The sequence below is a fragment of the Pelmatolapia mariae genome, linkage group LG13 (assembly GCF_036321145.2).
Source record: "Pelmatolapia mariae isolate MD_Pm_ZW linkage group LG13, Pm_UMD_F_2, whole genome shotgun sequence".
Taxonomy (NCBI): domain Eukaryota; kingdom Metazoa; phylum Chordata; class Actinopteri; order Cichliformes; family Cichlidae; genus Pelmatolapia; species Pelmatolapia mariae.
The window spans coordinates 15,522,882-15,537,042 of NC_086238.1; the positions used below are offsets into that span (position 1 = coordinate 15,522,882).

General features: G+C 41.1%; 1 protein-coding gene across 3 annotated transcripts in view; it reads right to left on the reverse strand.

Moving 5' to 3' along the window:
* Window positions 1–3,740: 3,740 nt before the first annotated feature.
* tacc2 (transforming, acidic coiled-coil containing protein 2) overlaps window positions 3,741–14,161 on the reverse strand; it is a 47,826-nt gene continuing 37,405 nt past the window's right edge. For all 3 annotated transcript variants that reach the window (XM_063491822.1, XM_063491823.1, XM_063491821.1), the window contains 16 exons: window positions 14,074–14,131; window positions 13,761–13,968; window positions 13,351–13,400; window positions 13,081–13,190; window positions 12,651–12,804; window positions 12,086–12,232; window positions 11,708–11,749; window positions 10,817–10,876; window positions 9,248–9,277; window positions 8,473–8,613; window positions 8,299–8,375; window positions 7,288–7,331; window positions 5,757–5,917; window positions 5,555–5,661; window positions 4,732–4,852; window positions 3,741–4,644 (listed from right to left, as the gene is read on the reverse strand). In XM_063491822.1, coding sequence (XP_063347892.1) covers window positions 4,579–4,644; window positions 4,732–4,852; window positions 5,555–5,661; window positions 5,757–5,917; window positions 7,288–7,331; window positions 8,299–8,375; window positions 8,473–8,613; window positions 9,248–9,277; window positions 10,817–10,876; window positions 11,708–11,749; window positions 12,086–12,232; window positions 12,651–12,804; window positions 13,081–13,190; window positions 13,351–13,400; window positions 13,761–13,968; window positions 14,074–14,131 — 1,576 coding nt within the window. In that variant the 3' untranslated portion in view covers window positions 3,741–4,578. The remainder of the gene's footprint in view (window positions 4,645–4,731; window positions 4,853–5,554; window positions 5,662–5,756; window positions 5,918–7,287; window positions 7,332–8,298; window positions 8,376–8,472; window positions 8,614–9,247; window positions 9,278–10,816; window positions 10,877–11,707; window positions 11,750–12,085; window positions 12,233–12,650; window positions 12,805–13,080; window positions 13,191–13,350; window positions 13,401–13,760; window positions 13,969–14,073; window positions 14,132–14,161) is intronic.

The window sequence follows — 14,161 nt, forward strand, 5'->3', positions numbered from 1 at the left end:
CGGACAGAGGACACATAATGGATTTCATTCCGAATCTCTCGCATTAACAGTTTGCTGAGGCCACACCCATCCTGAGTTTGGCTCTTTGCTTTCTTGTCCCTGCCGGTTGTCGTGCCAAAGTACTTACCTATGGAAGGTGTTGGGTAGGGGCATCGCCCTGCTGCACCTGGACTGGTCACAAAGAAAACATTTTTGCTGGCGGGTACCAGGTCGATTTAAGGCCTGTTAGAAGTTTGCATACTCTTCTAATTAGTGCTTTTATTGATTTCTTTGAAATGTTCTTTTCTCATGTTGAATATATCTTTAATCACTTAAAAAAATAATAATCAAGAATTGGGTGAACAAATTTGAATGTGAACAAGGCCTATTAACTTCTTGTTAGTAGCCATAGTTGATTGCAACAGGTAGTTCATCTTTGCCAGCAAAGCAAGGATTTGTTTGACAGCACTCATTAGACTGACCAATACTCAGAACAATGGGAAATACCAAGTGAAGATCTAAGAAGGAGAATTGCAGATCTACACAATCTTTGGAGGGCTCTTGGAGCCATTTCCAAGATAATCAGTTCAAACAGTTGTATATAAGTTGTTTTTTTTTTGGATGTGTCTTCACTTTGTCAAAGTCTGGAAGAAGCCACTCTCAGATAAGAAGAAGGATGTTCATGAACAACTCAGGAACCACAAAGGTTCAAGACTGTCATACAGTGGAAACTTCTGGAACACCTGCAAAATTGCCCACAATTAGGTGAGTTTTACATCACCCTGGATTTATGAGAATGTTGAACAAGAAAAAAGCCCTTGCTCCAAAATCAGCACCTTCAAGCTTCACTAAAATTTGGACAACTCAAATGCCTTCTGTCCACAGTTTAGTTTTTCCCCATCATATATTCCTTTGTATTTATTTCTGATTACTGGTGTAGATTGATTTATCCTTTGTTGAGTTGTTCTTCCTTCAAACAGTGTTTGGAGCTTTGCATTTTTTTTTCTTTAAACAAGAATCGTTGGTTTCACTCTCAGTTTAGTCTTTAAGGTTTCGTCATAGTTTCCACTTCCCTTGTGTCGTGTTTAACCTTAATCCTTAGGTTAGTTGTTCCTGTTAAGTTACTAACTGTTTCAAGTTGTCAACCACTGGTCTCGTGTGTTTAGTATTCAAGTTTACTTACCCCAGTCTCAGACCTGTGTTGTTCCCTGCAGTTCTTATCACTTCCTGGTGTGTTCGTTATCCCACCCTGTGATGTTTCTTGTTGGCTGTTTTTAAGTTCTAATGGTTTCACCCTTCTCTATTTTTGTGATTTTGTGTTATTGCAGAACCCAAATTCAAAATAAAATGTGTCTATTTTATTAAATCATAGCATATTTAATCAGCATGTCTTCACATACCTTTTACTGATTGCAAAAACAAACTCTGAGTTATATGTATCCCTCATTTTAGATCTTTGAAAAATTAAAAGTTTCAAAAACAAGAAGTGCTGTGCAAGTGTATTTCATCATTTTTGCCTGGTCTAAACCTCACATTTCTCATGTGACGAAAAAGCTATTGCAGTTACAAATGAGCATTAAAAGAAAGTTGATTTAAGTGACTTTGAGCATGACTGCTCCTGCCATATTTGCCGGGTCTGAGCATTTCAGAAATTGTAGATCACCCACACAGAGAATGGTCCAAAAATGAGAAAATATCCTGTGAGCGAAACTTATTTGGTTGAAAGTGCCCTGTTGAGTTCATATATCATATGAGAATGGCCACCTCTGGTAAGTTTAAACCCATTTCAGGAGTGGTCAAGCACCACTAAAAATAACCATAACAGTAGCAATAGCATTACATGTTAGTATTCTTTTTTTTTTTTACATCATCTGTGTGCTTCACTAGCAGTGGCTTATCATTACTAGAGAAGATTTGTGGTGCTGCAGCAGAAAGAAGAAGATGAAGAGATAATTTCTTGACACAAATCAGTGATGTATGCTCAAAACACAGTTTACTGAAACATTAGGAAGCAAAAGGGAAACTTCTTCTGATAACACAGGGTCACTGATGTGACTTTAAAAAGTGCCTGTTTTATATACATTTGCTCTCTAAATAGCACCCAAAACGTTAGCTAACATCAGCTAGCTCACCAGAGATTATTAGCTAATTTTAGCTTTCCTAGTCTGCTGGCACTATCACTAGTTGCCAGCCAAGGAGCCGATGTACTTTACTGTCTAGTTTTATTAAAGTTTCCTATTCTGGTCGAATTAGGCTTCTGTGTTTGATTACAGTACAGCTTCAGATCCAGGTGAGAGCAACTTAGATGGATGTTCCTGTAAATGGCCAGCAGCAGCCCACATTCAGTTTGAGTGTAGTTCTAAACGTTATTGAAGTTATAAATTCGGTTTCACTTTTACTTTGACCTTTTGGATTACAACACAAAGACAGAGACAGGAAGAGAAGGAGACACAGCAAAATGAAACACAATGGACGTATGGACAGTGGATGCAGTTAAAGTCAAGGTAATAAGTCAAAGTGACCGTCATCAAACACACATCCCCCGCCTGCAATTAGAATAATTTAACTTAAATTATTTTTATGGCAATTTATTGTTAAATATAATATGTTTATATGTGATTTTAGGTGCAAAAGAGGAGCGTGAAGAGAGTGACGACTGAGAGAAGAACAAGGTGAGCAGATTGGCAGAAGTTCAGAGAAAAACTAAAGTTTAGCAAAATTAAAATTAAAATGACAAAAAAAACTTCTAGGAAATACTAAAATCTATTTCACCACTTGAAACTGGTGTAATGGCCTGCACAAAGCGAGGGTTTGTATAAACTGGAAAAGCTTGATATAAAAGCAGCTCTCTTACCAGCTTGCTTCTTGTCCAGCGTACATGGAGTAGCAGAGTGATTGTTGTGTCTGCTGAATGCTACTACTTACTTAATTGCTTTATAATTTTGTGGACTGCCTCTAAATGGTTAAGAGGCTAAAACAATGTTGTGCATGTTTCACCTCTTCCCTGCTTTACTAATTTAAGTATTTTCTCAACTTTCTGGAAAGTTGTAATCAACATGATTGATACTGTGTTTCAGTTTTGATAACTAAGCATTACAACAACTCATTCAACTAATTCTTCTGAGTTTGAAAGTAAAGTGTACACGATTTGAATTGAAGTTCACTATAGTGAAAAGGGTTGGATATGTTTAGATGCAGCATATTCTAATAGTGTTAATTGCAGGGCACTGTATGCATGACATTATGATTGGGGGCTAGTCCTATTCCATGTGCCTTTTTTTGTTTTTTTAGTTAATTTGGGGGAGGTTTGGTTTATGTTTCACGTATAACAGAGCTCACTGGGAACCCAAAATCTCTGCTGCGTCTGCTTACCTACCACCTTACTAAACACTCGAGTCAGACTACTTCACGCTTACCATGTAGATCATGTTTATGACCATGTTTATGAGCACAGTGTAACCTTCTTCTCCTGTTCCCAACATGATAATGTGCCATTTGTCCCTAAATGGCCTCCAGTCACTAGATCTAAATCAGTAGGGCACCTTTGGGGATGTGGTGTTATTGGAAGCATATCATGGATGTAGAGCCACCAAATCTGAGGCAACTGTGTGATGTTGTCATGTCAATATGGGCCAAAATCTCTAAAGGGAAAGAAGGGATACAACATGGTACTATTAAGATGGGTGGATATCACATAGAGGACTATCTAAGATGTAAAAATGGGGAAAAAATGAGAAAAAAGAACCAAATTAAACTCAGCATGCTGTATTGCCATCTTTTATTGCACTTTGTAAGCAGATGCTGTACAGTAGCTGTGCAGAGAAGTTATTCCTCAGTGTGACAAACAACCATTGCAGGACTAGGACAGGTTCATCCAAAATTAAATTACTTCTGGTCACAACTGAACACAGTCACAATTAGTTTGCTTTTTATCAAAATAAAATCCCAAAAATAAAGTTCCACAATTTCATCAAAAAAGCTATGACAAGTATGACAAATATCTACAATGTTATGTGAGGGAAGTGGCTGAAGACAACAGAATAACTATCAAAAATGCACAAGTCTTGTTGTTTCCTACAGTATATACAAACATTAACATTACAAGTTCTTCTTTATCTCTCACATGCAAGAATCTATTGTGATCGCTTGTATTCTCTTAGTGGTGCATCACCATTTTATGGATAACTCTAACAATCTGGTTCTCATCTTCAAAGTCTATCTTTCTCTTTATTAAGAGGAGACAATAACAGGAGTGGGTAAACAGTCTTCTCCCTCAGTGGCTGTCATGGCAACATCATAATAGATAATTTAACCCACAAACAATGCTTGCACTTTCTCATTATCACACACGCACTCGCGCACACAGGCATACTCATTAGTGATATGATAAAACTTGAAAGCAGACCCCCTGATACAGTACGATACACTGAAACATCAAAAATATACAGAGTAATTAGGAGGAAGCCAATCCTGTGGATGATGTATACACATGGTCAGTAGGAAATACAACCCCAAGACCACTTTGGCCTTAGAGGTCCATCAATTTGAGAAGGAGTCCTTCTCTTCATTTTCTGCTTGGCTTCATTGTGATGTAGCCTGCTAACTCTTCCCCATCTTAGCAATTAGTTCATCACAGATCTTTGTTAACTCCTCGATCTCTTTATTCTGTAAAACAGTTAGCAACAACAATTTATACACTTGGATAACTTTAGAAAATTTTAATTTAATATCTTCTTATATCCTAAAACTGACCTTCTGCTCTAAAGTGCGTTCCAGAGAGTCCACCTTCATCTGCTCCTTCCTCAGACTGGCCTGAGAGGCAGCTTGCTCCTGCTTAGACTTGGCCCGCACCTGAGCTATCTCTGCGTTGGCCCTGGAGGCACACAAGTGATACAAGAAATCACCTTTATGCAACTCACAAAAGCCTATAAAATCTAAAAAGCAAATAAAAGTCAACAAAGCGTTATATGGATCATATATAATCTATAGAAATATGTTTCGATACGAGCCATTGTAAACACTGGTTTAGCTTCAGCTAGCAATGTTAGCTAGACTCATTGCTAGCTAGTTAACTAGACTTTTTTCCAATTACACTGACTCATATACAAACATATTTCAGCTCAGACAATAAGTTATGCTGTACACTTAAAGAACAGTTTTTGGTACAGGAAAGTACCAATGTTATGGAGACTCACTGCTAGCTAAACTTCAACACTGTTCTCAGTCCCACAAACACTGGAAATCACATCAAATATCGAGAAAAAATAAAAAATAAAATATGACTACAAAGAACTGAAATAAGCAATAAAACCGAAGTATTTGAAGTCAAAAATTTATATTATTCATGAGCTTTTGTGCTCAGGAAGTAAGAAAAACTGAAATGTACATAGTGAAAAAATTAGCAGCTTACAGTTAACACTTTTTTTTCCTAAAAAGCACCAGCATTTACTTGCATTCACATAAGACAATTACTGTACTACATTTACTGCATTTGTTACAGTGTAGATAGTGTGATGGGGAAAATAACACAGTTATTGCAGAAAATGTGACATAATAATTATATGTACAGACTCACCGGTCTAGTTTCTCCTCTGCATGAATTTTCAGGGCTTGATATCGCTGTTCCTCCTTGCGAACCCTTGAAAGATACTCCTGAGCGCATTTCTTCAATACCTCTTCATTCTGTATGTGGGTGACACAAGGGGGCAAGTAAAAAAATCTGAGATGACCAACCGAGATGTTCATATTGATAAAAACCTGGGAATAAATTGTGTTACTTTGCGAAAGCCCTCCAGCACATCTTTCATCTTCTCATAACGACGGAAGAGATCGGCTAGAGACTTCTCCACAGAGTTAAGGTCGGCCAGCGCCTGGTCCTTCTCCATGATGAGCTGCTGGATGGTGTGATGGGAAAGAGATTTCTCTTTCTGGTCATCCTCTGATGGACACACATAGAGAGGATGCAGATAAAGAGTCTACTAGGTGAAGAAACTGCTGTTGTGGGTAAAAATATTGTTAAAAGACCCCAATCAGCACACAAACACACACACACAAAAGACTTCTCTGACATTTTTCACAATATATCTAAATGTATTTGTGGTAGTATGATTCAACAAGATGTTTTACTACACTATATGACGATTTCTGATAAACCAGTGTAGCATGCAAAACACAAAAAGCCACTGAACAATGAGAAAAGAAAAACAGAGGCAGAACATCAGAGTGGCCTCAAGACCTTTCAGTGTTAAATATCAATGTGCCTACACTATTTCAGACTACAAATATCCCTTTCATTTCCCATTGACGAGCAACTCGGTTAACTCACCAAATCTGCATGAATGACTTCACAGCCATCGCCAGTCATGGGTGAAGTGCACGTGTTCATGTACAGATTTACAGTGTGTATTACATCTGACTGAATATGTATAATATTGTACTTTACATGAACAACAACAACAACAACAACAACAAAAAAGTCATTTTTTTAAAAGGCATTAGATTCAGTCCTGTCTCTCTTTTAAAAACTAGTCTCATCCTACAGGGTGAAAGCCAACCCCCCCCCAAAAAAAAACCAAACAAATGAATGAATGGCTCTGAATGAGATGAAGAAAGTGAGCACAGCTGCTCCCCTCTCTGATGGACGGATGGAGAGATGCGAGCTGACACAAACAAATGAAAGACAATTCCTCGTTACTCACCTGGCATGCCTGTCAGGGTTATCAAATAGTAAGGGGGGCAAAGATGGGAGCAGAACAGAAAAGAAGGGACTGTGTTAAGTCAAGCTGGGAGGGCAAGACACGTGACAGAGCCGAGTGTTAGACATTAGCAGAGGCAGACTGTTCCTGTGTGCGACAGTGCTTTAATGAGAGTAGGAAAAAGAAAAAGCCGGTCGCAGTGAAAGAAAAAAAAAATCAAATCTTCGGGGATGTTCAAAGGTGGAAAGGAAGATGTGGGTGAGAGCAGGAATAATGCAGGAGTGTGAGCCTGCGGTGAAATTTAATGAGTCCAGAGAAGCTGAACAAGAGCGAGCAAAGGAGAGTGCTGTCCCCTCCACTGACATGAGGATTCAGTTCACGTCATTCAAATATGAAAGCAAACACAGAGAAAAGCGAAATTTTGCAAAGGATAGAAAAAAAATTCAAATAAGATTCAAATATCTGTGATCAGTAGCACTGGATAAGGCCTCACAAGGACCTTATAGCAGATCAGTTTGCAAATGAACAAGAGTAAAATAAAGTGGAAGAGTACGGGAAACAAAAATAGCAGCTTTAAAATAAAATTTGCGTGCTTATGGTTACGTGAACTCACCTATCATCTGGGCAATCGTCTTCTCATACTCAGCTACAATTCTCCTATGGATGAGAAGTTGCAAATCTTCAGTATATGTCACATAAAAAGTAAAAGAAGAAGACTCTCCTCACATCGAATACCAAGAAGTCTATTTTTTTAAGCTGCAAAAATTCCCATCTCTCCCTCTGACATGTGCAACCCTGCACCACCCGCCTGTTGTTCGAACCCTTCCAGCAAGCACCTGTAAGCTACTTATCGCGGTCCAGTTTTACAGTAAACGCGCCGTATTTAGAGGAAATGGTGAATTTGGAGCTCAAGCTCCGAAATTTACTGCACAACTTTTCAAAATCAAATTGAATTTCTGTTGCTTGAAGTGTCTGGACACAACTCGTAGAAAAGCAACAGGAACCAGTACGAAGCGTCGTCTTTTTAAAAGCAAGTTTCCAGAGGTAAGAGGATTGATTAGCCATGCCTTCCCCTTAGCCTCTTAGCCTCTCCTTATCCAAAGTCTAATCATTCAAATGAAGTAAGCTCCGACTTATCCACACTAACTGAGCAGCAGACAGCTGGACTTGCACCCGCCACCTGCTGACACACAGTAAAGTTTCTTTACTGTACATCTTTCCCAAAACCCCAATTGGAAGCCATGAATTTAACCTAGACTGATCATCATGAAACAAGTGTAGCTATTGTTAGTTACGAGCTCAGTTAGTTGAGCATAACCTAGGATATTTTCTCACATATAACTTTTTAACAGTAAAACCTCTACATTTATATCACATGATCTCCATCTATTTATCTCTACTCCTTGCTAACAGGACGAGGTGTTGATTTTTTTAAATGGCTATCCAGTCTCCCGTTAATCATGGCCTTGTCTGACACCTTAAGCGAGATAAACCGCTTGAGAGGTTCAGCAGTTGATAATGGGTGGAGTCCGAAACACAGCTAGGTGTTAGATTCATGCTTCAGTGTCTGCATGTGGGACACTGGTGTATGAAAGCGATAACAACCCAAGGTGTCTCTTCTTACCTCATCTCCACCACTTCCTGTCGACTGTCTTCATACTTCCTCTGCCACTCCAGCACTTCTTTCTCCTTTGTCACAATCTGAGGATGGAGACAAAATCATTTCATTAAATGTGAGATGCAGACTTAAAGGAACAAACAATGACTTACGGAGGAACAAGAAATATTTTCAGGGCACCTCCTCTCGTGCAATTCCCAAAGAGTGGTCCAGTTCTCTGGGCAAGTGGGGACTCTCCCCTTCGATGTAGCTGGCCGTGGTCCTGGAGTACAGCGAGTTCTTGGACACGCCACTCTCTAGTGAAGATGACACGTCTCTGTGCTGCTTCCGGGAAGCAAAGGAGAGGAGAGAAAGGAACGCAAGCATAACCTGTTACCAACAAGGCTGTGGCAACCGCGGGACACCCTCGCCCTCAGGGTCACTCGCACATTCTGGACTGAACCAAACTGCTAGGCAGCCTCAAACTATATCAAAATGTGCCACACAGCAAAAACAATACAAAATGAGGCAAGCCAGGGATGTTCTTGAAGACTTGGTCAGCCGCTACATGATTGGATGAAACAGTCTTCATTGCCACAGTATTAGCCGTGTTATTGGCTGATGCTGGCCCCAGCCGAGCAGTCATGGTCAACTGCTCATTGAAATAGCTTGAATGTGATTGGGTCCAAGCAAGACAGAGGGGAAGGTGGGCAGCAGCTGACAGTATACAGGAGAGGGAGGTTAGGGGGGGCAGATTGGGCAGCAAGGGATAGATATGTTAGTCTAATGTTAAAGCATGTTAGAGCATAGTTAACAGGTCTTACCCGTTGTTCCTAGAATCACAGGATTTAACTCATTTTTTTTTTTACAGCTACAGAGACCGTAATGTGATGTGGGCTAAGGTGAATCAGAAAATCTTCAGGGTTAATCATTAGAAAGAGTCAGACTTTGGATCTACAGTATAGACACTACAAACCCAAATGCATCTCCAAGTGTCCGTTGCAACCTATGACAAAATAAATAAAAGCCTCCTCACTTTATCATATTAAAATACAGTTGTTCCCTGAAAACTCTGAAAAGGATTTAGCTATCCTTGGTAGATAGGGATTACAGGAGGATTTGATAATGGGGGGGTCACAGGAGACAAGGAGAGGTCTACCACTACTTTGGAAAGAGTTAAGTGTTTGGTCCGGCTGTAGAGCTAATTGCATTACTTCTCTGGACAGATACGGTCAAGTACATATAACAATAAACATCAGTCAGATACTGATTAGGTTTTTATCTACCAATACAGAAAGGTTCAGGTTCAGAAACTTTAAGGAAACAAATCAAACCTGTGGTTCTTTGGTAAAGCTGCAGCAAGAATCCGCTAATAAAAAGCCCCTTTTAGTAAATCATCCTGAATCACATGTTAAATAAAGAGCTTTTTTCGTTTAGTAGTACTTCAGGCAAATGTCACAGACTTTTCATTAACAGCACTGACTGTACTGCATGGGACAAAACATGCAGGATTCAGATTTTTAACGATAACCTGCTTTGTATTTGTTTTGCTAGGAAAGACTCAAGTTTATAAAACCTCAACGATGCACCTGAAATACCATGCCAAATACCATGAACTAAACACTCAAAATGTTCACTGTTGTTTAACTACTGAAGTGAGAGCCAGGTTTCAAGTTGGAGATGAGTTACCATGGTAACCCAACCTCATCTGAGATGCACAAAGTAATGACTAAAAAATAGAAAAAGGAAAATAAACTGGATTGTTTAATTTCTGCTGCCTTACTCATCACTGAGAAATGTCTGTTATGTTGTGGGATATGTTTTCTGCTGGCACACTCTAATAATCCTCCAGAAATAGTCTGCACGTCAGGTACTACACAGGTAATGCTGAGATGTTTTGGACTGGCTAAAAAACACACACATTATTTCAGCATAATAAATAACACATTAGTACGCAATTTCAGACACAGATAAGGTGAGCACACTGAAATCTAACCTCTCTTTACACGAAATGCCTTAATTGTAGATTTAATGCTAACAAGCCACATCCCTCAAAGACAGAGAGGACTGATTATTAGATGCACAAAGGCTACAACAGACATACTACATAGCTGTAACTGCACAAAACAGCTCACAAAGAGCTTTTGGTAGGCAGCAAATTAATGGACTCTCTGTAACTTATGGATCTATTAGACGTAGACGATCTAGTGGAGTCTGCAAGAATTTGGATGGCAGTTTTGGCTTCACAGTCCAGTACTAGGAGGCTAAAGTGCTGAATTTCAGCTTTAATTGGAGTGCAATTACCTTCAAACTCTATGAATAATAGCGTTTATAGCCCTTATCTTGGTTTTACAAAAAAGTAAGCTATAATTCTTAACCAGTGCAGATGTGAACACCTTTAATCACCTTTAAAGCTTATATTCAGGACATTAATCCAGTCTGCTGGCATACTGAGCCATTAAAAACTATGTGTTTATGATGAAGTACTTGGACTGCGCTATGGGTGGACGTGAACACATCACAGGGGGAACTATGTTGCTCTTACTTTGAGTAAGGGTGAACCGTTGATATTCCACCGCCGAGTACTGGGTTTCTTGAGACGAGACTGTAAAATGCGTGGGACAACAGAATGAGACATGGAAGGAAAGACGTAGGTGGGAAGTGCGTTCCCTGCTCCAACTCTTGCAAGAGTTTAAGTTCAGCACCTGCCTCAGAATTTGGACCAGCAAATTCCCAGGTACTACTTACCCCACCTAAAGCTGTTTTGTTAGTACTGTTAGTCAAATAGATGGACCAAATCACAAAACAAGAATGTGACCTGGGATTTGTGGAGGTGATCATGAAACCTCAACAGATCTGCAGCGTAATATGTAACTCCTCGGCTGCCAAGTCTAATGTGAGACATTCCCAGTCACATTCATGCCGACGTAAGTCTCTCATGAAACAGGCAACATGCATGTTGCCCAACATGCATCACAAAGGCAAGGGACTAAGACGGCACAGCACTTGGTTCCTAAGGCTTAATGGAGCTCGCTGGTAGTCAGGGTGGGAGCTGGGGCGCATCAAGCCATGTTAGAGTCCAATGTGGGGACGCGGAAGGTGGCGGGACTGTGGATGCAGTTGTACAGCCACCATGTTGATAAGGCCATGGGTTCACAGTCACACTCAAAATGGTGTGTTTAAGGGGAGGGAGAGGCAGGCTGAGACACACTCATGCACACACACACACATACAGTCACACACACAATCACGCACAAATGCATCTCACACACACCTGCGTTTCGCTAATCCCTCATTCAAGATGCATCTTTTGCCCTTGCAAACACACTTGTTCACCCACACACACGCTTGCATACAGCAGGTGCAGGCTGACTCAGCGCAGTACCTGGGGGGTTACAGTGGAGAGGGAGGGGCACTGAGAGATGTTTTTGGCTACCTGCAGAGCCTCTATCCTCAGGGCAGCAAGCACCAGCTCCTCCTTGGCCGCACACATTGGGGGGGCCGAATTTCAGTGGTAAGGGAGGAGAGGATGCAGCCCAAGAATGACAGAGTAAGAGGGAAACACATGAAATTTGAGTTGAGCTGCCATCTACATTTTATGCACCAGCAATCTATTTTACCCAGCAAGCTAAAAAAAACTGCAACTTATGGAGGAGGAGGAGGAAAAAATGGGAAAATGAAAAGGCAGGATGTAACACAGTGACACAATGGGGAATAATGTTTTGTACAAAAACACACACAGAGACAAATATCAAGGCCCAAATATGGGTCGGCAAATTTATCAAGTAGGGTCTTGTGTGGTTTCTCAACACACCTGCAGTTTTTGGGCGAATGCTGTGGGGTTGGTCTCAGCCAGGTCAGGCTCCAGGTACTGCAGGGGGTCGTCACACTCAGACAGCCTGTCTAACAGGGGCATGGCCAGGGCTGGCGCAAGTGCCTCCACGGGGCCCTGGCTAGAGGGCTTCAAGGGCACCAGGAGGAGTAGGCAGAGGGGGAGGGAGGAGGGGGCAGGGGGACAGCATGGCAAAGCAAGCGCTGAGATTTTTTTTTGAGTGGCAGCATTGGGAGGTGGTTTGCTGAATCTGAGCTGGGAACCTAGTGTGGATGACTGGCTTTTCATTATCAGTGACAAGGATTTAATAAGAATCCCTGTGACTGATGGCGTTCACTTTGGAGGGCTGAGTCACAGCCTATGAGAAAGCATTTACAGCGTGGCACTGTCTCCCCCTTGTGACTAAACAATAGCATGGTGCAAATGCTCCGAACTCAAAAAACATGACAGTTTCCCCTTAAATGGTAATGACTAGACATGAGTGTAAGTTACATTTATGCACAACAAATTAACTGTAATTAAATGTCCAAAAAGGCACTTGACTTACCTGCTCCTCCATCTCGGTGCTCTGTGTTCGACTGAGCGCCTCGCTCTCTCTCTTCCTGCCCTTGTCTGCAGCAGAGCCCTCGGGGCCAGGCCGGGAGCTGAGCACCGGTGTCTTCATACCTGCTGTAATCTGGGCCTCCATCTCTTCAAAACTCCTGCACAGAATGAGAAAAACCCGACAGGAGATGAGGCGGGGAAAGGCACGGCATGTAATGTATTGTAGATGATGGATGGCAGCGTTAACGAAAACATTGCTGAAGGAGCTGAAACGAATGCATTATACATTATTTGTGGTGTACGCTTAGCACACAGGAGAATAAGAAAGGGACTGAAAAATGCAGTATAAAACTCACATAGTCTACGTTAAAAAACCCCATTATGTAATACAGCAAAGAAACAAAGTTGCAAGCGTAACAAGTAAACTATTTTACCCTGTGCAGGGGGAGCTGGGTTCAGATCCATGCGCACATGTATTTTTGGTTAAGTTGTCAGATACTGAGTCCAACTTCAAGTACAAAGATGGCTTCTTTGCAGACGGAGGCTAAAAGACACACAAGGTTTAAAAAAAAGAAGACTATCTACTTTTAAAGGCTAAAATATCATATAGCACACAAACAATGTAAAATAAATGCTATAAATACTAAAAGTAGTGAGCATAAGACAAGCTCAAATAAAATCTCTCTGTAATATTAAATACTCACTGGGGAAGAGGAGCCAATCTTCTCCATGTACTCAATTTCATAGTCTTGTACTGAGAGGCAAAGGCAAAACAAAGCATTAGATACAGTAAACAAAATGAAGAGACGCATCGGTGGTGTGCTGAGCTCTGGTTTGACGAGTTCAGAGGACGAAGCAGGGCTGTTTGTTTTCCCATCTCTGACCCAGATGGGGTGAACCAGATAGCCTCTGGGAAGCGTTGGCTCTTGCGTAAGGTCAGAGGGTAGTACAGAATTGGGCCAGCAGACTTATATCGCTGCCACAAGAAAAATCAATAACACTGCAGTATGAATAAAAGGTAAAGTTTCGGATTCATATACAGTATGTGAGGGTTTATCCAGACACAAGCTCTGAATTACAGAGAGTTACAGAGAGTCAGACAGTTATGCCTCACCTGGAGTCTCCTTAGGAAGACTGTTCTCATTAACAAAGGATGTAAGGTCGCACGGTTGAGGAAAGTCTTGCTGGTCAGAGTTTAAATCTCCATCCATGTCGTGCAGGGCTGCCCACTTATGACTGGTGGAGGAGGCTAGTTTCTCCTCATCTGTGGCATGGTCATCCTGCTGGTGAAGGGAGGAAGGTTCATCTGCGGGTGTAAGATCCTGCAACACGAACAAAGGTGGCAGAGAGTGATGACAGATGAAAGAGGGAGAAATGCACATAGATAAAGCGGGAGAGCCAAGCGAGATTGCATATCAGATACATACCTGTGATGGGTCAGATAAGGGTGATTTCTTTGGCGACCTCTTCACTCTGAAAGTATTACTGAGGGGATATAAAAAGATCCACCGTCAA